This window comes from Salmo salar, chromosome 06 (assembly GCF_965601325.2).
Source record: "Salmo salar chromosome 06, fSalSal1, whole genome shotgun sequence".
In the NCBI taxonomy this organism is placed as follows: Eukaryota; Metazoa; Chordata; class Actinopteri; order Salmoniformes; family Salmonidae; genus Salmo; species Salmo salar.
In genome coordinates, this window is record NC_138296.1 from 5,177,501 (window position 1) to 5,200,100 (window position 22,600).

Genomic DNA, 22,600 nt, shown 5'->3' on the forward strand with positions numbered 1-22,600 from the left:
ATCACCATGGAGACAACGTCACACTGTCCCACCTCCCAACCCATCACCATGGAGACAACAGTTACACTGTCCCACCTCCCAACCCTTCACCATCACAACAACACCATGGAGACAACAGTTACACTGTCCCACCTCCCAACCCTTCACCATCACAACAACACCATGGAGACAACAGTTACACTGTCCCACCTCCCAACCCTTCACCATCACAACAACACCATGGAGACAACAGTTACACTGTCCCACCTCCCAACCCTTCACCATCACAACAACACCATGGAGACAACAGTTACACTGTCCCACCTCCCAACCCTTCACCATCACAACACCATGGAGACAACCGTTACACTGTCCCACCTCCCAACCCTTCACAACAACACCATGGAGACAACAGTTACACTGTCCCACCTCCCAACCCTTCACCATCACAACAACACCATGGAGACAACAGTTACACTGTCCCACCTCCCAACCCTTCACCATCACAACAACACCATGGAGACAACAGTTACACTGTCCCACCTCCCAACCCTTCACTATCACAACAACACCATGGAGACAACAGTTACACTGTCCCACCTCCCAACCCTTCACCATCACAACACCACCATGGAGACAACAGTTACACTGTCCCACCTCCCAACCCTTCACAACAACACCATGGAGACAACAGTTACACTGTCCCACCTCCCAACCCTTCACAACAACACCATGGAGACAACAGTTACACTGTCCCACCTCCCAACCCTTCACCATCACAACAACACCATGGAGACAACAGTTACACTGTCCCACCTCCCAACCCTTCACCATCACAACAACACCATGGAGACAACAGTCACACTGTCCCACCTCCCAACCCTTCACAACAACACCATGGAGACAACAGTTACACTGTCCCACCTCCCAACCCTTCACCATCACAACAACACCATGGGATCTTATTGACCAGGAATTTGCTCAATCAGCACTCAAAATGGCTGCCGTTGCCAGGGACACCACTGCTATTCGTAGACCAACAAAATGGCCACCTTGGACATTCCATTACTATGTCTCAATTACCTCTCCTTCCTCCTAAAGTGTGCACTGGTTCACATCACTGACTTACAGTGGAAACTCCCACTAGCCCATGTCTCCACCAATCCCAACAGTTTTCAGATTTGTTGGAAGTAGTGAACGAGTGTACACTTCAGGAGAAGGGAGATATTGTGATGAAAAGATTCCAGTCCGGGTCAATGTAATGAAGGGGATGAATCAGACGTAGCAGAGATGTTCCTCACAAACTTGAGCATGTTCCAGTCGAAGACGTAGTCGTAGGAGAAGCCCTGTCTGTGGAACAGGTTCCTGAACAGCTGTCTGAGGTAAGAGTAGTCTGGCTTGTCATCGAACCGCAGAGAACGGCAGAAGTTCAGGTACGTGGCAAACTCCGCTGAGAGGAGAAAGGAGAGGATGGGTCAAGACACAGCTCTTTAGAAATCCAGTTGTATAATATGTATGTGGAATAAAATGCCTGAATGTGAATCCTCTAGTCTCCAAGACAACAAGACATACACTACAAACAGATCGTCTGAATCTGATCAGCTTTCTTCCTGGTTAGGTCACATGCTCAGGAAAAACTCCTAACCCTATCCATCACACTTTGGACCACAGAAGAGCTATCCACTTTCAAAGACTGGGAGTGGAAATTCTATATGAACAAGGATCTACTATGCAAAAACGACCTGTTTTGACTTGAGAAACCCCATCAACTTCCAGCCACAGACAGGTCTTTCAACTACTCACATGGGTATCCTTTACAGAGGACCTCGATGGGGGTAGACATCTTCTTCTCACTGATGCGTTCGTACTTCTGTCTCTTAGTGGCAGCCTTCAGGCCCTGCCAGGGCAGACTGCCCAGGTTGAAGTACATCAGGACATAGCCAAGAGACTCCAGGTCATCACGACGAGACTGCTCTGTAGAGAGAGAAGAGAGGGAGAGAGGGTCAGAGTGTTTGTGTTGTGTACCTGTTCCCTGGTGTGTGTAACTAGTGTATGTGTTTCTTTAAATATATTGCCAAAAGTATGTGGACATGTCGAACATCTCATTCCAAAATCATGGGTATTCATATGGAGTTGGTCCAGCTTTGCTGCTATAACAGCCTCCACTCTTCCAGGAAGGCTTTCCACTAGACGTTGGAACATTGCTGAGGGGACTTGCTTCTATTCAGCTACAAGGGCATGAGTGATGTTGGGTGATTAGGCCTGACTCGCAGTCAGCGTTCCAATTCAGGTGTTCGATGGGGTTGAGGTCAGGGCTCTGTGCAGGTCAGTCAAGTTGTTCCACACCAATCTACAAACCATTTCTGTATGGACCTGGCTTTGTGCACGGGGGGCATTGTCATGCTGAAACAGGAAAGGGCCTTCCCAAAACTGTTCCCACAAAGCTGGAAGCACAGAATCGTCTAGAATGTCATTGTATGCTGTAGAGTTAAGATTTCCCTTCACTGTAACTAAGGGGCCGAGCCCGAACCATGAAAAACAGCCCCAGACCATTATTCCTCTTCCACCAAACTTTACAGTTGGCACTATGCATTGGGGCAGGTAGCGTTCTCCTGGCATCCGAAAAACCCAGATTCATCCGTCGGATTGCCAGATGGTGCAGCGTGATTCATCAATCCAGAGAATGCTCCAGAGTACAATATCTTCAGCTGATGCAAGGCATTGCGCATGGTGATCTTAGGTTTGTGTGCAGCTACTCGGCCTTGGAAACCCATTTCACGAAGCTCCCAACGAACAGTTATTGTGCTGACGTTGCTTCCAGAGGCAGTTTGGAACTTGGAAGTGGTCTGTTAGCTTGTGTGGCCTACCTTCACGGTTGAGCCGTTGTTGCTCCTTGATGTTTCCACTTCACAATAACAGCACTGACAGTTAACCGGGGCAGCTCTAGCAGGGTAGAAGTTTGACGAACTGACTTGTTGGAAAGGTGGCATCCTATGACGGTTCCACTTTGAAAGTCACTGAGCTCTTCAGTAAGGCCATTCTACTGACAATGTTTGTCTATGGAGATTGCATGGCTGTGTGCTCGATTTTATACACCTGTCAGCAAAGGATGTGGCTGAAATAGCCGAATCCACTAATTTGAAGGGGTGTAAACATACGTTTGTATATATAGTGTATATATCCTACCGATTCCCAGGTGTGTGTTGATGGATGCGTAGCGTGCTGTGCCGGTCAGATTCTTGTTCTCGCGGTAGGGGATGTGCTGGTGTGTGCGGGCGTCACGGTACTTCTTGGCCAGTCCAAAGTCGATGATGTACACCAGGTTACCCTTCTTGCCCAGGCCCATCAGGAAGTTGTCTGGCTTCACGTCTCTGTGGATGAAGTTCTTAGAGTGGATGTACTCTATACGGCTGATCTGGAGAGGAGAGAGCTCGATCAATAACAGCTAGTCTGATCTGGAGAGGAGAGGAGAGAGCTCGATCAATAACAGCTAGTCTGATCTGGAGAGGAGAGAGCTCGATCAATAACAGCTAGTCTGATCTGGAGAGGAGAGGAGAGAGCTCGATCAATAACAGCTAGTCTGATCTGGAGAGGAGAGAGCTCGATCAATAACAGCTAGTCTGATCTGGAGAGGAGAGAGCTCGATCAATAACAGCTAGTCTGATCTGGAGAGGAGAGAGCTCGATCAATAACAGCTAGTCTGATCTGGAGAGGAGAGGAGAGAGCTCGATCAATAACAGCTAGTCTGATCTGGAGAGGAGAGAGCTCGATCAATAACAGCTAGTCTGATCTGGAGAGGACAGGAGAGAGCTCGATCAATAACAGCTAGTCTGATCTGGAGAGGACAGGAGAGAGCTCGATCAATAACAGCTAGGCTGATCTGGAGAGGAGAGAGCTCGATCAATAACAGCTAGTCTGATCTGGAGAGGAGAGGAGAGAGCTCGATCAATAACAGCTAGTCTGATCTGGAGAGGAGAGAGCTCGATCAATAACAGCTAGGCTGATCTGGAGAGGAGAGAGCTCGATCAATAACAGCTAGGCTGATCTGGAGAGGAGAGAGCTCGATCAATAACAGCTAGGCTGATCTGGAGAGGAGAGAGCTCGATCAATAACAGCTAGTCTGATCTGGAGAGGAGAGAGCTGGCGTTAGCATAATCAATAATGCGCATAGAACGTGGATATACATGATGGGTGTCAATGGTAAAATGTAAACAACTGGAGGACAGCTGGTAGTATAAACACCTGGTAGTATAAACACCTGGAGGACAGCTGGTAGTATAAACACCTGGTAGTATAAACACCTGGTAGTATAAACACCTGGAGGACACCTGGTAGTATAAACACCTGGAGGACACCTGGTAGTATAAACACCTGGTAGTATAAACACCTGGAGGACACCTGGTAGTATAAACACCTGGTAGTATAAACACCTGGTAGTATAAACACCTGGAGGACACCTGGTAGTATAAACACCTGGTAGTATAAACACCTGGAGGACACCTGGTAGTATAAACACCTGGAGGACACCTGGTAGTATAAACACCTGGAGGACAGCTGGTAGTATGAACACCTGGTAGTATAAACACCTGGAGGACAGCTGGTAGTATAAACACCTGGAGGACAGCTGGTAGTATAAACACCTGGTAGTATAAACACCTGGAGGACAGCTGGTAGTATGAACACCTGGTAGTATAAACACCTGGAGGACAGCTGGTAGTATAAACACCTGGAGGACAGCTGGTAGTATAAACACCTGGTAGTATAAACACCTGGAGGACAGCTGGTAGTATAAACACCTGGAGGACAGCTGGTAGTATGAACACCTGGTAGTATAAACACCTGGTAGTATAAACACCTGGAGGACACCTGGTAGTATAAACACCTGGAGGACAGCTGGTAGTATAAACACCTGGTAGTATAAACACCTGGAGGACAGCTGGTAGTATAAACACCTGGAGGACAGCTGGTAGTATGAACACCTGGTAGTATAAACACCTGGTAGTATAAACACCTGGAAGACAGCTGGTAGTATAAACACCTGGAGGACACCTGGTAGTATAAACACCTGGAGGACACCTGGTAGTATAAACACCTGGAGGACACCTGGTAGTATAAACACCTGGAGGACACCTGGTAGTATAAACACCTGGAGGACACCTGGTAGTATAAACACCTGGAGGACACCTGGTAGTATAAACACCTGGAGGACACCTGGTAGTATAAACACCTGGAGGACACCTGGTAGTATAAACACCTGGAGGACAGCTGGTAGTATGAACACCTGGTAGTATAAACACCTGGTAGTATAAACACCTGGAAGACAGCTGGTAGTATAAACACCTGGAGGACACCTGGTAGTATAAACACCTGGAGGACACCTGGTAGTATAAACACCTGGAGGACAGCTGGTAGTATAAACACTGCAGCACTACTGTTGCAAGAAATGAAGTAGAAGCGATTGCTAATCGGGAAGTGATCTTTCCTTTTCAAGATGATTGGATAAGTATCTAGATCCAGGGCAGGGGTTTCTCGATACCCATCACAGCATTAGAAACGGGTAGAAATGACAACAGACCTATATATTCACATTACATTTGTATGTAGATTGTTCAGGTTCACCATCGGCAATAGTTTTGGTAGTTTTGCTTGAAACAAGGAGATATGTCATAGGACAGCGACCTCACTGCCACGGTTGAAGCAGGAGAAGAAGAGAAGCTCTCTGAGACATAACTTCCAAACGGTCTAAACCATTCCATTATGAGACAGGGGTGAAATTCAAAGTTGTGCTATATAGATCTCCCCCTCTAATTGATAGTGTGGTGGTAGATGCACAGTTTCCCTTATTGGAAGCATCCTACATACACCATAAGACATACAGGATGTAGTTTGACTAAGCTACAGATATTACTGGACTTGTTCAGCATGCTAAATGACCTGTAGATCAACCGCCCTTGCTGTCTCTGCCTGGCCGGTTTCCCCTCTTTCCACTGGGATTCTCTGCCTCTACCCCTATTACGGGGGCTGAGTCACTGGCTTACTGGTGTTCTTCCATGCCGTCCCTGGGAGGGGTGCGTCACTTGAGTGGGTTGAGTCACTGACGTGGTCTTCCTGTCTGGGTTGGCGCCCCCCCTTGGGCTGTGCCGTGGCGGAGATCTTTGTGGGCTATACTCGGCCTTGTCCCGGGATGGTATGTTGGTGGTTGGAGACATCCTTCCAGTGGTGTGGAGGCTGTGCTTTGGCAAAGTGGGTGGGGTTATATCCTACCTGTTTGGCCCTGTCCGGGGGTTTCATCGGATGGGGCCACAGTGTCTTCTGATCCCTCCTGTCTCAGCCTCCAGTATTTATGCTGCAGTAGTTTATGTGTCGGGGGGCTAGGGTCAGTCTGTTATATCTGGAGTATTTCTCTTGTCTTTTCCGGTGTCCTGTGTGAATTTAAATAGGCTCTCTCTAATTCTCTCTTTCTCTCGGAGGACCTGAGCCCTAGGACCATGCCTCAGGACTATCTGGCTTGATAACTCCTTGCTGTCCCCAGTTCACCTGGCCGTGCTGCTGCTCCAGTTCCAACTGTTCTGCCTGCAGCTATGGAACCCTGACCTGTTCACCGGACGTGCTACCTGTACCAGACCTGCTGTCCCAGACCTGCTGGAACCCTGACCTGTTCACCGGACGTGCTACCTGCCCCAGACCTGCTGTTTTCAACTCTCTAGAGACAGCAGGAGCGGTAGAGATACTCTCAAAGATCGGCTATGAAAAAGCCAACTGACACTTACTCTTGTGTTATTGACTTGTTGCACCCTCGACAACTACTATGATTATTATTATTTGACCATGCTGGTCATTTATGAACATTGGAACATCTTGGCCATGTTCTGTTATAATCTCCACCCGGCACAGCCAGAAGAGGACTGGCCACCCCTCATAGCCTGGTTCCACTCTAGGTTTCTTCCTAGGTATTGGCCTTTCTAGGGAGTTTTTCCTAGCCACCGTGCTTCTACACCTGCATTACTTGCTATTTGGGGTTTTAGGCTGGGTTTCTGTACAGCACTTTGAGATATCAGCTGATGTAAGAAGGGCTTTATAAATACATTTGATCAACGACTGTCAACACGGTTCCACCCAGTTAGACACTGAAGAACAGGACGCATCAGTTGTCACAAAAGATGAGAGGTATTTTTCAGAAGGTAGAAAGAACGTAATAATATGAGCCAAAAATGTGACTGAACCATCGATTCGGAACGTTTTGAATCGCTTCTCTGATCGATGCATGCTTAAACATTTGAATCGATGGGTATCGGTGAATCGTTACTTCCCTAATTGCTAACTAACTGTCAACAATTTTAGCTGACTAACTGTGACACCACTGTACTATCAATGTAGACTGTCCTAGGACAGACAGTAGAATAAACAGCTTCTGATCCAGACCCATCTGACTGGTTCAACAGTGGGATCTATGTGTTGTATGTACTGACAGGTGGAACAGATACACTACATGTCAATGTTTTAAATGGATGTCAATTGTAAAGTCATTTGTCTGTAATGTGTTTTTGGTTGTGTCTGACCCCAGTAGGACTAGCTGTCTCCGTTGGCGTCGGCTAACGAGACCCTACTAAATCAAAAACAGGATGGGGAAAAACTAACAAGGAGAAGGAGGAAGACCCATATTCAGCAATACAAACCTGACACACACTGACACACAATGCAAATAGAATCGTGAAGCCAACAAGGAGGTGCTTCTACATCAGCCTGAGAGGCTGCATGGTCACAGTGGGACAAGGCTTCCTGACATTCACAATGGAGGCAGAGTTAAGAGATGGCCAGTGTCATTCAGAATGGGGGTGGTGGCCAGTGTCATTCAGGATGGGGGTGGTGGCCAGTGTCATTCAGGGTGGGGGTGGTGGCCAGTGTCATTCAGAATGGGGGTGGTGGCCAGTGTCATTCAGGGTGGGGGTGGTGGCCAGTGTCATTCAGGGTGGGGGTGGTGGCCAGTGTCATTCAGAATGGGGGTGGTGGCCAGTGTCATTCAGGGTGGGGGTGGTGGCCAGTGTCATTCAGGGTGGGGGTGGTGGCCAGTGCCATTCAGGGTGGGGGTGGTGGCCAGTGTCATTCAGGATGGGGGTGGTGGCCAGTGTCATTCAGGATGGGGGTGGTGGCCAGTGTCATTCAGGATGGGGGTGGTGGCCAGTGTCATTCAGGATGGGGGTGGTGGCCAGTGTCATTCAGGGTGGGGGTGGTGGCCAGTGTCATTCAGAATGGGGGTGGTGGCCAGTGTCATTCAGGGTGGGGGTGGTGGCCAGTGTCATTCAGGGTGGGGGTGGTGGCCAGTGTCATTCAGGGTGGGGGTGGTGGCCAGTGTCATTCAGGGTGGGGGTGGTGGCCAGTGTCATTCAGAATGGGGGTGGTGGCCAGTGTCATTCAGAATGGGGGTGGTGGCCAGTGTCATTCAGGGTGGGGGTGGTGGCCAGTGTCATTCAGGGTGGGGGTGGTGGCCAGTGTCATTCAGGGTGGGGGTGGTGGCCAGTGTCATTCAGGGTGGGGGTGGTGGCCAGTGTCATTCAGGGTGGGGGTGGTGGCCAGTGTCATTCAGGGTGGGGGTGGTGGCCAGTGTCATTCAGGGTGGGGGTGGTGGCCAGTGTCATTCAGGGTGGGGGTGGTGGCCAGTGTCATTCAGGATGGGGGTGGCCCCTGAAGGTGGTCCCGTACCCCCAGGTTGGCACGCGCCCTGCCCCAGTGAACGCACACACACACACACACGCCAGGCTCTTACCATCTGGTCAGCCAGCAGCAGGACAGTCTTGAGGGAGAACTTGCGGGAGCAGAAGTTGAACAGGTCTTCCAGACTAGGTCCTAACAGCTCCATCACCATCACATTGTAGTCACCCTCCGCCCCACACCACTTTATCGTTGGGATACCCACTGTAGGGGAGACAGACAGGAGAGAGACAGAAAGAGAGACAGGAGAGACAGAGAGAGAGACAGGAGAGAGACGAGAGGGATGTTAGTCATGTTAAAGTAACCATGTGTTTAATCATATACCCATTGATACCCACTGTAGGGGGAAATAATTAAATTAACATTTAGGAGAGAAATTCTTATTCTTATTATTAATGTATTATAATGTCTCTAGAAAGTTTGACATTACAGCAAATGACTTGTAACATATTGAGTAGCATTTATTAGATCTGTGAGCACCAAGAGGGAGGAGTTAGGAGCAGAAACCAGGAACTAGCCCCTAACTATATCCTATCACAGCACCAAGTGGGAGGAGTTAGGAGATGAAACCAGGAACTAGCCCCTAACTATATCCTATCACAGCACCAAGAGGGAGGAGTTAGGAGCTGAAACCAGGAACTAGCCCCTAACTATATCCTATCACAGCACCAAGAGGGAGGAGTTAGGAGCTGAAACCAGGAACTAGCCCCTAACTATATCCTATCACAGCACCAAGAGGGAGGAGTTAGGAGCTGAAACCAGGAACTAGCCCCTAACTATATCCTATCATAGCACCAAGAGGGAGGAGTTAGGAGCTGAAACCAGGAACTAGCCCCTAACTATATCCTATCATAGCACCAAGAGGGAGGAGTTAGGAGCTGAAACCAGGAACTAGCCCCTAACTATATCCTATCATAGCACCAAGAGGGAGGAGTTAGGATGGAGAATAGATAGCTTCCAGGAATTGTGTACAGATCCTTGTGACATGGGGCCGTGCATTATCATGCTGAAACACGAGGTGATGGTGGTGGATGAATGGGGCCGTGCATTATCATGCTGAAACATGAGGTGATGGTGGTGGATGAATGGGGCCGTGCATTATCATGCTGAAACATGAGGTGATGGTGGTGGATGAATGGGGCCGTGCATTATCATGCTGAAACATGAGGTGATGGTGGTGGATGAATGACACGACAATGTAATGGTATCTCTGTGCATTCAAATTGCCATCAATAAAATGCAATTGTGTTCGTTGTCTGTAGCTTATGCCTGCCCACACCATAACCCCACCTCCACCATGGGGCACTCTGCTCACAACGTTGACATCAGCAAAACACTCGCCCACATGATGCCATAACAGGGTTGTGCGGTTGAGAGGCCGTACTGTCAAATTCTCTCAAACAACGTTGGAGGTGGCTTATGGTAGAGAAATGAACATGACATTCTCTGGCAACAGCTCTGGTGGACATTCCTGCAGTCAGCATGCAGGAATGTCCACCAGTCTGTGGAATCGTGTTGTGTGACAAAACTGCACATTTTAGAGTGGCCATTTATTGCCCCCAACACAAGGTGCACCTGTGTAATGATCATGTGGTTTAATCAGCTTCTTGATATGCCACACCTGGCAGGTGGATGGATTATCTTGGCAAAGGAGAAATGCTCACTAACAGGGATGTAAACAAATTTGTGCACAGAATGAGAGAAATAAGCTTTTTGTGCGTATGGAATATGTCATGATAATATCGTATCGTGAGGTACCTGGCAATTCCCTGCTCTACTGTAGGACCTACTATAATGTGTGTACTTTATAAGTAAAACTCAGAGCATTCTCTCTTTGTAACACACACACACACACACACACACACACACACACACACACACACACACACACACACACGTGTTAGTTAGGGTGAGTTTTGGGTCACAGTCAGCCCCTCAGTCCAGACAGCAGGTATAGTAGTAGTGGTAGCTGCCGACAGTTCCTGAACATTAGCCCGCCTGCCTTTAGACTGGCCCGCCCGCCCGCCCATAGACTGGCCCGACTGCCTGCCTGCCTATAGACTGGCCCGTCTGCCTGCCTGCCTATAGACTGGCCCGCCTGCCTGCCTGCCTGCCTATAGACTGGCCCGCCTGCCTGCCTGCCTGCCTATAGACTGGCCCGCCTGCCTGCCTGCCTGCCTATAGACTGGCCCGCCTGCCTGCCTGCCTGCCTGCCTGCCTATAGACTGGCCCACCTGCCTACAGACTGGCCCACCTGCCTATAGACTGGCCCACCTGCCTGCCCACCTGCCTGCCCGCCTGCCTATAGACTGGCCCACCTGCCTGCCTGCCTATAGACTGGCCCGCCTGCCTGCCTGCCCGCCTTTAGACTGGCCTGCCTGTCCTAATACAGTAGAGAGAATAGAGTAGTAGACTGGTGATCAGCATTTTACACTTTACCCAGCTCAGCTACAGACAGACACTAGTTCACAGAGACAGACACAGGCGTGCGCGTGCGCACACACACACACACACACACACACACACACACACACACACACACACACACACACACACACACACACACACACACACACACACACACACACACACACACACACATACACACACACACACACGAGAGGCCAAGTATATTCACCATGCTCCAGCAATCTCCCTGTGTCGCAACACACACAGTCTGGCGCATTTGTCTCTTAGTCTTAAACCCAAAGTGTGGCGAGACGTGCTTTTAGCATCTGTCATAGTCAGTACATGTCTTCCAGAGTGTGTTATGAAAGCTGGAGGAGACATATATGGGCTAGCCAGGCAGAGTGTGTGTGTGTGTTAGCCAGGCTAACATCAGCACATAGACCATCTCCAGTGAGCAGTACACCACACCAGGAAGCTGTTCTTAGCAGCCTGTATATAGGCTACAGTTGAGAACACTAGATAAGGGGCTCTGCAACTTGTTGGGGCCAGGGGCCCCTTCATAACTCCAGTGAGACAGAAATAGCATAGAAGGAGTTGATGACTTCAGCAGTGCAGGGCCGGACAAACAAAGTGTCGGGCCCTGAGAAGGAACATTTTAAAAAGGCCCACCTCTTTGCATCGGAGATAATTTGGCAGTTTTCAAGCTAATTTCCTGCAATTCTAAGTCTCGGTTTTGGTGAAAAGCTGAGGGATGGGCCTGGAGAAATATAACCACTCAGATTAGACAGAGCTATGGATGCAAGGACTGACCATCCATGATATTAACATTATAGTTTTAACCGTGTTTTGAGGCTATACAGTGTTTGTTTACATTTACTTTGTTTCCAAACATTGTAGTAAAACCAGGTTATATATTGGGTTCTGAGGAGGTAGGACAGTTGAACTAAGCTCATGAAGCACTTATAAGTTATATTCTTCAAGAATCAGTGGGTACATCAGGGTTTGCCATACCAAAAATGGATGTAGCAACTAAGGATTCTAGCGTTAAATTACAGTGCTTTTACGTTAAAAAAAAAATAATAAAAAAATAAAATAATAATAATAATAATAAAATTAAAAATTAAATATATATATATTAATAATAGTGGAATATAATAAGTATTGAGTTGAAAAATTGATAATTGGTGGAGTACTGTGGATACTAATGTCTCTGTGAGCCTCCCAGGCCCATGTTGCCCAGGGTTAAGAACAGAATACTGTGGATACTAATGTCTCTGTGAGCCTCCCAGGCCCATGTTGCCCAGGGTTAAGAACAGAGTACTGTGGATACTAATGTCTCTGTGAGCCTCCCAGGCCCATGTTGCCCAGGGTTAAGAACAGAATACTGTGGATACTAATGTCTCTGTGAGCCTCCCAGGCCCATGTTTCCCAGGGTTAAGAACAGAATACTGTGGATACTAATGTCTCTGTGAGCCTCCCAGGCCCATGTTGCCCAGGGTTAAGAACAGAGTACTGTGGATACTAATGTCTCTGTGAGCCTCCCAGGCCCATGTTGCCCAGGGTTAAGAACAGAGTACTGTGGATACTAATGTCTCTGTGAGCCTCCCAGGCCCATGTTGCCCAGGGTTAAGAACAGAATACTGTGGATACCAATATCCCTGTGAGCCTCCCAGGCCCATGTTGCCCAGGGTTAAGAACAGAATACTGTGGATACTAATGTCTCTGTGAGCCTCCCAGGCCCATGTTGCCCAGGGTTAAGAACAGAGTACTGTGGATACTAATGTCTCTGTGAGCCTCCCAGGCCCATGTTGCCCAGGGTTAAGAACAGAGTACTGTGGATACTAATGTCTCTGTGAGCCTCCCAGGCCCATGTTGCCCAGGGTTAAGAACAGAATCTTGTAAATGAATAATATTGCATTGTATTACACCCTCTAAATGTATTCACAGATCCATTGGCCAAAATGTGTTTAATCTGCTATTCATAGAATAAAGCATGATTTTTTATATTTTTTATATTAATATTTTGAGATCCGCGGACCAAGGGATTTAATATTCAATTTTTATAAATATTTAACTGGGCAAGTCAGTTAAGAACAAATTCTTATTTACAATGACGGCCTACCCCGGCCAAACCCTCCCGTCCCGGACGACGCTGGGCCAAATTGTGCGATGCCCTATGGGACTCCAGATCACAGCCGGTTGTGATACAGCCCAGGATCGAACCAGGGTCTGTAGTGACACCTCTAGCACTGAGAAGCAGTGTCTTAGACCACTGTGATACAGCCTGGAATGGAACCAGGGTCTGTAGTGACTCCTCTAGTACTGAGATGCAGGGTCTTCGACCGCTGTGATACAGCCTGGAATGGAACCAGGGTCTGTAGTGACTCCTCTAGTACTGAGATGCAGGGTCTTAGACCGCTGTGATACAGCCTGGAATGGAACCAGGGTCTGTAGTGACTCCTCTAGTACTGAGATGCAGGGTCTTAGACCGCTGTGATACAGCCTGGAATGGAACCAGGGTCTGTAGTAACTCCTCTAGCACTGAGATGCAGGGTCTTAGACCACTGCGCCACTCGGGAGCCCCCATACTGATACAGCAACATATATTTAGGAGCAGCTCAATCTCAGACTACATAGACCAGACTTCTGGATATATTAAGCAGCAGAATGTACAGTGTCCATCTAAGGACCTGTAGGGTCACTCAGCACTAAATAGCCTGTCTGTATCCCATATGACACCCTATATAGTGCACTCATTTTGATTAGACCACTATGGGCCCTGGTCAAAAGTAGTGCACTATAAAGGGAATAGGGTGCCATAGAGTTCTGGTCAAAATTAGTGCACTATAAAGGGAAATAGGGTGCCATATGGGACAGAACTCAAGTCTAAAATAAGTTCCTCCCATCTGGTTCTGTTCCAGGACCTGGGATGTATTCATTAGGGTAAAACCTACCAAAACATATTGCAACAACAATGTTGTGTTTCTTATTGGACAAGTTCAGGTAGTCCCTTCCCTGTTTCAGTCCATTTCCTACTGTAGAGCAATATTAGAGATCGACCGATTATGATTTTTCAACGCCGATACCGATTGTTGGAGGACCAAAAAAAGCCGATACCAATTAATCGGACGATTTTTTCATTTATTTATTTGTAATAATGACAATTACAACAATACTGAATAAACACTTATTTTAAGTTAATACAGAAATACTATCAATTTAGCCTCAAATAAATAATGAAACAAGTTCAATTTGGTTTAAATAATGTAAAAACAAAGTGTTGGAGAAGAAAGTAAAAGTGCAATATGTGCCATGTAAGAAAGCTAACGTTTAAGTTCCTTGCTCAGAACATGAGAACATATGAAAGCTGGTGGTTCCTTTTAACATGAGTCTTCAATATTCCCAGGTAAGAAGTTTTAGGTTGTAGTTATTATAGGAATTATAAGGACTATTTCTCTCTATACGATTTGTATTTCATATACCTTTGAGTATTGGATGTTCTTATAGGCACTTTAGTATTGCCAGTGTAACAGTATAGCTTCCGTCCCTCTCCTCGCTCCTACCTGGGCTCGAACCAGGAACACATCGACAACAGCCACCCTCGAAGCAGCGTTACCCATGTAGAGGAAGGGAAAAAACTACACCAAGTCTCAGAGCGAGTGACGTTTGAAACGCTATTAGCGCGCACCCGGCTAACTAGCTAGCCATTTCACATCAGTTACACCAACCTAATCTTGGGAGTTGATAGGCTTTAAGTCATAAACAGCGCAATGCTTGAAGCACAGCGAAGAGCTGCTGGTAAACGCACGAAAGTGCTGTTTGAATGAATGCTTACGAGCCTGCTGCTGCCTACCACCGCTCAGTCAGACTGCTCTATCAAATATCAAATCATAGTCTTAATTATAACATAACACACAGAAATATGAGCCTTAGGTCATTAATATGGTCAAATCCGGAAACTATCATTTCGAAAACAAAACGTTTATTCTTTCAGTGAAATACGGAACCGTTCCGTATTTTATCTAACGGGTGGCATCCCTAAGTCTATATATGCAGGTTTAAAAATATATACTTGTGGTTATGGTTAGGTACATTGGTGCAACGACAGTGCTTTTTTCACAAATGCACTTGTTAAATCATCACCCATTTGGCGAAGTAGGCTGTGATTCGATGAGAAATGAACAGGCACCGCATCGATTATATGCAACGCAGGACAAGTTAGATAAACTAGTAATATCATCAACCATGTGTAGTTAACTAGTGATTATGATTGATTGTTTTTTTATAAGGTAAGTTTAATGCTAGCTAGCAACTTACCTTGGCTTCTTGCTGCACTCACGTAACAGGTAGTCAGCCTGCCATGCAGGCTCCTCGTGGAGTGCAATGTAAGGCAGGTGGTTAGACTAGTAACCGGAAGGTTGCAAAAACGAATCCCCCCTGAACAAGGCAGTTAACCCCCGTTCCTAGGCCGTTATTGAAAATAAGAATGTGTTCTTTATCTGATTTGCCTAGTTAAATAAAGGTGTAAAAATTTAAAATAAATAAAATAAATAGGCAAATCGGTGGCCAAAAATACCGATTACCGATTGTTATGAAAACTTAAAATCGGCCCTAATTAAATCAGCCATTCCGATTAATCGGTCGACCTCTAATATATATATCATACTGATTATCCAATATTGATAGAGTAACATGGTGTGTATTGACCCAGTGGTCAGTAGGGTAATGAGGACTATGGTGTGTATTGACCCAGTGGTCAGTAGGATAATGGGGACTATGGTGTGTATTGGCCCAGTGGTCAGTAGGATAATGGGGACTATGGTGTGTATTGACCCAGTGGTCAGTAGGATAATGGGGACTATGGTGTGTATTGACCCAGTGGTCAGTAGGGTAATGGGGACTATGGGGATAATAATGAGGGTCGTGCAGCACTGCGTCATCTCTTTTTGATCATATAATACAACATGGCTGTGCTTTGTTCTTCCTGCTACACCGGAGGCTCATTTTACCACGCACACACACTGTATGAATATTCATGAGCTGGAGGATGGAGGGATGGTGCCCCAGAGAAGAGGAATGCAGCGAGCGACTCTGCCCCTCCCCCACGCCTCCCTCCTTCCCCTTCCGTCTATTCCACCCTCTCATCCCCAGGCACACACACCATCTGGCCAGAGAGAGGGAGGGAGAGAGCGAGAGAGAGAATGAGAGAGCAGATAAAAGGAGAGATGAGAGATGGAACTAAAGAGGAAAGGGGTCAAAAAAGAGAACGGCAAAAGAGAAGAGAGATGACAGAGAGAGAGAAAGGATAGAGGGGAGATGACAGAGAGAGAGAAAGGATAGAGGGGAGATGACAGAGAGAGAGAAAGGATAGAGGGGAGATGAGAGAGAGAGAGAAAGGATAGAGGGGAGATGACAGAGAGAGAGAAAGGATAGAGGGGAGATGACAGAGAAAGGATAGAGGGGAGATGACAGAGAAAGGATAGAGGGGAGATGACAGAGAAAGGATAGAGGGGAGATGACAGAGAGAGAGAAAGGATAGAGGGGAGATGACAGAGAGAGAGAAAGGATAGAGGGGAGATGACAGAGAAAGGATAGAGGGGAGATGACAGAGAAAGGATAGAGGGGAGATGACAGAGAAAGGATAGAGGGGAGATGACAGAGAAAGGATAGAGGGGAGATGACAGAGAAAGGATAGAGGGGAGATGACAGAGAAAGGATAGAGGGGAGATGACAGAGAAAGGATAGAGGGGAGATGACAGAGAAAGGATAGAGGGGAGATGACAGAGAAAGGATAGAGGGGAGATGACAGAGAAAGGATAGAGGGGAGATGACAGAGAAAGGATAGAGGGGAGATGACAGAGAAAGGATAGAGGGGAGATGACAGAGAAAGGATAGAGGGGAGATGACAGAGAAAGGATAGAGGGGAGATGACAGAGAAAGGATAGAGGGGAGATGACAGAGAGAGAGAAAGGATAGAGGGGAGATGACAGAGAGAGAGAAAGGATAGAGGGGAGATGACAGAGAGAGAGAAAGGATAGAGGGGAGATGACAGAGAAAGGATAGAGGGGAGATGACAGAGAAAGGATAGAGGGGAGATGACAGAGAAAGGATAGAGGGGAGATGACAGAGAAAGGATAGAGGGGAGATGACAGAGAAAGGATAGAGGGGAGATGACAGAGAAAGGATAGAGGGGAGATGACAGAGAAAGGATAGAGGGGAGATGACAGAGAAAGGATAGAGGGGAGATGACAGAGAAAGGATAGAGGGGAGATGACAGAGAAAGGATAGAGGGGAGATGACAGAGAAAGGATAGAGGGGAGATGAGAGAGAAAGGATAGAGGGGAGATGACAGAGAAAGGATAGAGGGGAGATGACAGAGAGAGAGAAAGGATAGAGGGGAGATGACAGAGAGAGAGAGAAAGGATAGAGGGGAGATGACAGAGAGAGAGAAAGGATAGAGGGGAGATGACAGAGAGAGAGAAAGGATAGAGGGGAGATGACAGAGAGAGAGAAAGGATAGAGGGGAGATGACAGAGAGAGAGAAAGGATAGAGGGGAGATGACAGAGAGAGAGAAAGGATAGAGGGGAGATGACAGAGAAAGGATAGAGGGGAGATGACAGAGAAAGGATAGAGGGGAGATGACAGAGAGAGAGAAAGGATAGAGGGGAGATGACAGAGAGAGAGAAAGGATAGAGGGGAGATGACAGAGAGAGAGAGAAAGGATAGAGGGGAGATGACAGAGAGAGAGAGAAAGGATAGAGGGGAGATGACAGAGAGAGAGAGAAAGGATAGAGGGGAGATGACAGAGAAAGGATAGAGGGGAGATGACAGAGAAAGGATAGAGGGGAGATGACAGAGAAAGGATAGAGGGGAGATGACAGAGAAAGGATAGAGGGGAGATGACAGAGAAAGGATAGAGGGGAGATGACAGAGAAAGGATAGAGGGGAGATGACAGAGAGAGAGAAAGGATAGAGGGGAGATGACAGAGAGAGAGAAAGGATAGAGGGGAGATGACAGAGAGAGAGAAAGGATAGAGGGGAGATGACAGAGAAAGGATAGAGGGGAGATGAGAGAGAAAGGATAGAGGGGAGATGACAGAGAGAGAGAAAGGATAGAGGGGAGATGACAGAGAGAGAGAAAGGATAGAGGGGAGATGACAGAGAGAGAGAAAGGATAGAGGGGAGATGACAGAGAGAGAGAAAGGATAGAGGGGAGATGACAGAGAGAGAGAAAGGATAGAGGGGAGATGACAGAGAAAGGATAGAGGGGAGATGACAGAGAAAGGATAGAGGGGAGATGAGAGAGAAAGGATAGAGGGGAGATGACAGAGAAAGGATAGAGGGGAGATGACAGAGAGAGAGAAAGGATAGAGGGGAGATGACAGAGAGAGAGAAAGGATAGAGGGGAGATGACAGAGAGAGAGAGAAAGGATAGAGGGGAGATGACAGAGAGAGAGAGAAAGGATAGAGGGGAGATGACAGAGAGAGAGAGAAAGGATAGAGGGGAGATGACAGAGAGAGAGAGAAAGGATAGAGGGGAGATGACAGAGAGAGAGAGAAAGGATAGAGGGGAGATGACAGAGAGAGAGAAAGGATAGAGGGGAGATGACAGAGAGAGAGAAAGGATAGAGGGGAGATGACAGAGAGAGAGAGAAAGGATAGAGGGGAGATGACAGAGAGAGAGAGAAAGGATAGAGGGGAGATGACAGAGAGAGAGAGAAAGGATAGAGGGGAGATGACAGAGAGAGAGAGAAAGGATAGAGGGGAGATGACAGAGAGAGAGAGAAAGGATAGAGGGGAGATGACAGAGAGAGAGAAAGGATAGAGGGGAGATGACAGAGAGAGAGAAAGGATAGAGGGGAGATGAGAGAGAAAGGATAGAGGGGAGATGAGAGAGAAAGGATAGAGGGGAGATGACAGAAAGGATAGAACCAATGATGGAGCGATCGAGAGGTGAGGGGATTGGTGGAGGAGAGGGGAGCAGTGAAAAAAGAAGGATATAGGGCACGAACGAATGAGACCCACGGGGCTCCAGGAACCCAGGTTATCGCTCCATCCTGTCCCAATGTCAGAGCACCCTGCTGGGGCAACACTCCAGGGGAAGGGGCTGGAGGGCTGTGGTGGGGATAAGCCTGTTACTGGGAGTGCAGGCTGTTACACACACAAAAGCTTGCACTTGCGTACGTACGCACACACCGCATGGGGGAAACACACCTTTAAACAACATACACCCTGGAGGGGGGAAACACACCATTAAACAACACACACCCTGGGGCGGGAAACACACCATTAAACAACACACACCCTGGAGGGGGGAAACACACCATTAAACAACACACACCCTGGAGGGGGGAAACACACCATTAAACAACACACACCCTGGAGGGGGGAAACACACCATTAAACAACACACACCCTGGGGCGGGAAACACACCATTAAACAACACACCTTGGAGGGTGAAACCCCACTTTAAACGACACACTGGTCAGTGGGACTAGGACACACATGCACAGAGGATCCGGACTGACTGAACGGCCAGGGTAGAGGTCACGGAGGATCCGGACTGACTGAACGGCCAGGGTAAAGGTCACAGAGGATCCGGACTGACTGAAGGGCCAGGGTAAAGGTCACAGAGGATCTGGACTGACTGAAGGGCCAGGGTAAAGGTCACAGAGGATCCGGACTGACTGAAGGGCCAGGGTAAAGGTCACAGAGGATCCGGACTGACTGAACGGCCAGGGTAAAGGTCACAGAGGATCTGGACTGACTGAAGGGCCAGGGTAAAGGTCACAGAGGATCCGGACTGACTGAACGGCCAGGGTAGAGGTCACGGAGGATCCGGACTGACTGAACGGCCAGGGTAAAGGTCACAGAGGATCCGGACTGACTGAACGGCCAGGGTAAAGGTCACAGAGGATCCGGACTGACATAGTGGTGAGGCTGAATGTAAATGTAGACAGGGTTAACCCCAGGGCTAACTGGCTCGGTCCTGTTACTCAGCTAATAACCTCAGGACAGGGCTAACCTGGCTCTGTCCTGTTACTCAGCTAATAACCTCAGGACAGGGCTAACCTGGCTCGGTCCTGTTACTCAGCTAATAACCTCAGGACAGGGCTAACCTGGCTCTGTCCTGTTACTCAGCTAATAACCTCAGGACAGGGCTAACCTGGCTCTGTCCTGTTACTCAGCTAATAACCTCAGGACAGGGCTAACCTGGCTCTGTCCTGTTACTCAGCTAATAACCTCAGGACAGGGCTAACCTGGCTCTGTCCTGTTACTCAGCTAATAACCTCAGGACAGGGCTAACCTGGCTCGGTCCTGTTACTCAGCTAATAACCTCAGGACAGGGCTAACCTGGCTCGGTCCTGTTACTCAGCTAATAACCTCAGGACAGGGCTAACCTGGCTCTGTCCTGTTACTCAGCTAATAACCTCAGGACAGGGCTAACCTGGCTCTGTCCTGTTACTCAGCTAATAACCTCAGGACAGGGCTAACCTGGCTCTGTCCTGTTACTCAGCTAATAACCTCAGGACAGGGCTAACCTGGCTCGGTCCTGTTACTCAGCTAATAACCTCAGGACAGGGCTAACCTGGCTCTGTCCTGTTACTCAGCTAATAACCTCAGGACAGGGCTAACCTGGCTCGGTCCTGTTACTCAGCTAATAACCTCAGGACAGGGCTAACCTGGCTCTGTCCTGTTACTCAGCTAATAACCTCAGGACAGGGCTAACCTGGCTCTGTCCTGTTACTCAGCTAATAACCTCAGGACAGGGCTAACCTGGCTCGGTCCTGTTACTCAGCTAATAACCTCAGGACAGGGCTAACCTGGCTCTGTCCTGTTACTCAGCTAATAACCTCAGGACAGGGCTAACCTGGCTCTGTCCTGTTACTCAGCTAATAACCTCAGGACAGGGCTAACCTGGCTCTGTCCTGTTACTCAGCTAATAACCTCAGGACAGGGCTAACCTGGCTCTGTCCTGTTACTCAGCTAATAACCTCAGGACAGGGCTAACCTGGCTCTGTCCTGTTACTCAGCTAATAACCTCAGGACAGGGCTAACCTGGCTCTGTCCTGTTACTCAGCTAATAACCTCAGGACAGGGCTAACCTGGCTCTGTCCTGTTACTCAGCTAATAACCTCAGGACAGGGCTAACCTGGCTCTGTCCTGTTACTCAGCTAATAACCTCAGGACAGGGCTAACCTGGCTCTGTCCTGTTACTCAGCTAATAACCTCAGGACAGGGCTAACCTGGCTCGGTCCTGTTACTCAGCTAATAACCTCAGGACAGGGCTAACCTGGCTCTGTCCTTCTGTCCTGTTACTCAGCTAATAACCTCAGGACAGGGCTAACCTGGCTCTGTCCTGTTACTCAGCTAATAACCTCAGGACAGGGCTAACCTGGCTCTGTCCTGTTACTCAGCTAATAACCTCAGGACAGGGCTAACCTGGCTCTGTCCTGTTACTCAGCTAATAACCTCAGGACAGGGCTAACCTGGCTCTGTCCTTCTGTCCTGTTACTCAGCTAATAACCTCAGGACAGGGCTAACCTGGCTCTGTCCTGTTACTCAGCTAATAACCTCAGGACAGGGCTAACCTGGCTCTGTCCTGTTACTCAGCTAATAACCTCAGGACAGGGCTAACCTGGCTCTGTCCTGTTACTCAGCTAATAACCTCAGGACAGGGCTAACCTGGCTCGGTCCTGTTACTCAGCTAATAACCTCAGGACAGGGCTAACCTGGCTCGGTCCTGTTACTCAGCTAATAACCTCAGGACAGGGCTAACCTGGCTCGGTCCTGTTACTCAGCTAATAACCTCAGGACAGGGCTAACCTGGCTCGGTCCTGTTACTCAGCTAATTACAATGAGAAGAAGGAAAACCCACACTCACTGGAATACTTCAGCAGTTAACCTGTCTGGGCTAGGGGGCAGTATTTTCACGGCCGGATAAAAAAAACGTACCCGATTTAAACTGGTTACTACTCTTGCCCAGAAACGAGAATATGCATATTATTAGTAGATTTGGATAGAAAACACTCTTAAGTTTCTAAAACTGTTTCAATGGTGTCTGAGTATAACAGAACTCATATGGCAGGCAAAAACCAGAGAAAATTCCAAGCAGGAAGTGGCCTGTCTGAGAATTTTTAGTTCTTTTGATTCTCTAGCGAAACTACAGTATCTGCGGGGTTATGTTGCACTTTCTAAGGCCTCCATTGGCTGTCTAAAGCCTTCAGAAAGCAGATTGAGGCGTCTTCTGTCTCTGGGCAGAGTATAGTAGCTCAGTTTCTCAGTGGTCTGCCTGGTGACAAACAGATTGGATATGCGCGTTCACGCGACCATGCTGTTTTTTCTTTTCCTCTTTGAATGAATACACTATTGTCCGGTTGGAATATTATCGCTATTTTACGAGAAAAATACCATAAAATTGATTTTAAACAGCGTTTGACATGCTTCTAAGTACAGTAATGGAACATTTTGAATGTTTTTGTCTCGAAATGCACTCGCGC

At 47.9% G+C, this 22,600-nt stretch overlaps 1 protein-coding gene across 3 annotated transcripts in view; it reads right to left on the reverse strand.

Annotated features, from left to right (window-relative positions):
• LOC106595407 (casein kinase I) overlaps positions 1–22,600 on the reverse strand; it is a 102,037-nt gene that overhangs the window by 27,582 nt on the left and 51,855 nt on the right. For all 3 annotated transcript variants that reach the window (XR_014392594.1, XM_045719612.2, XM_045719611.2), the window contains exons 3-6: positions 8,744–8,892; positions 3,166–3,394; positions 1,783–1,953; positions 1,281–1,429 (exon numbers count right to left, since the gene is read on the reverse strand). Coding sequence is in view for 2 of the 3 variants with exons in the window: in XM_045719612.2 (XP_045575568.1) it covers positions 1,281–1,429; positions 1,783–1,953; positions 3,166–3,394; positions 8,744–8,892 (698 nt within the window). In the remaining variant the exon portion in view is untranslated. The remainder of the gene's footprint in view (positions 1–1,280; positions 1,430–1,782; positions 1,954–3,165; positions 3,395–8,743; positions 8,893–22,600) is intronic.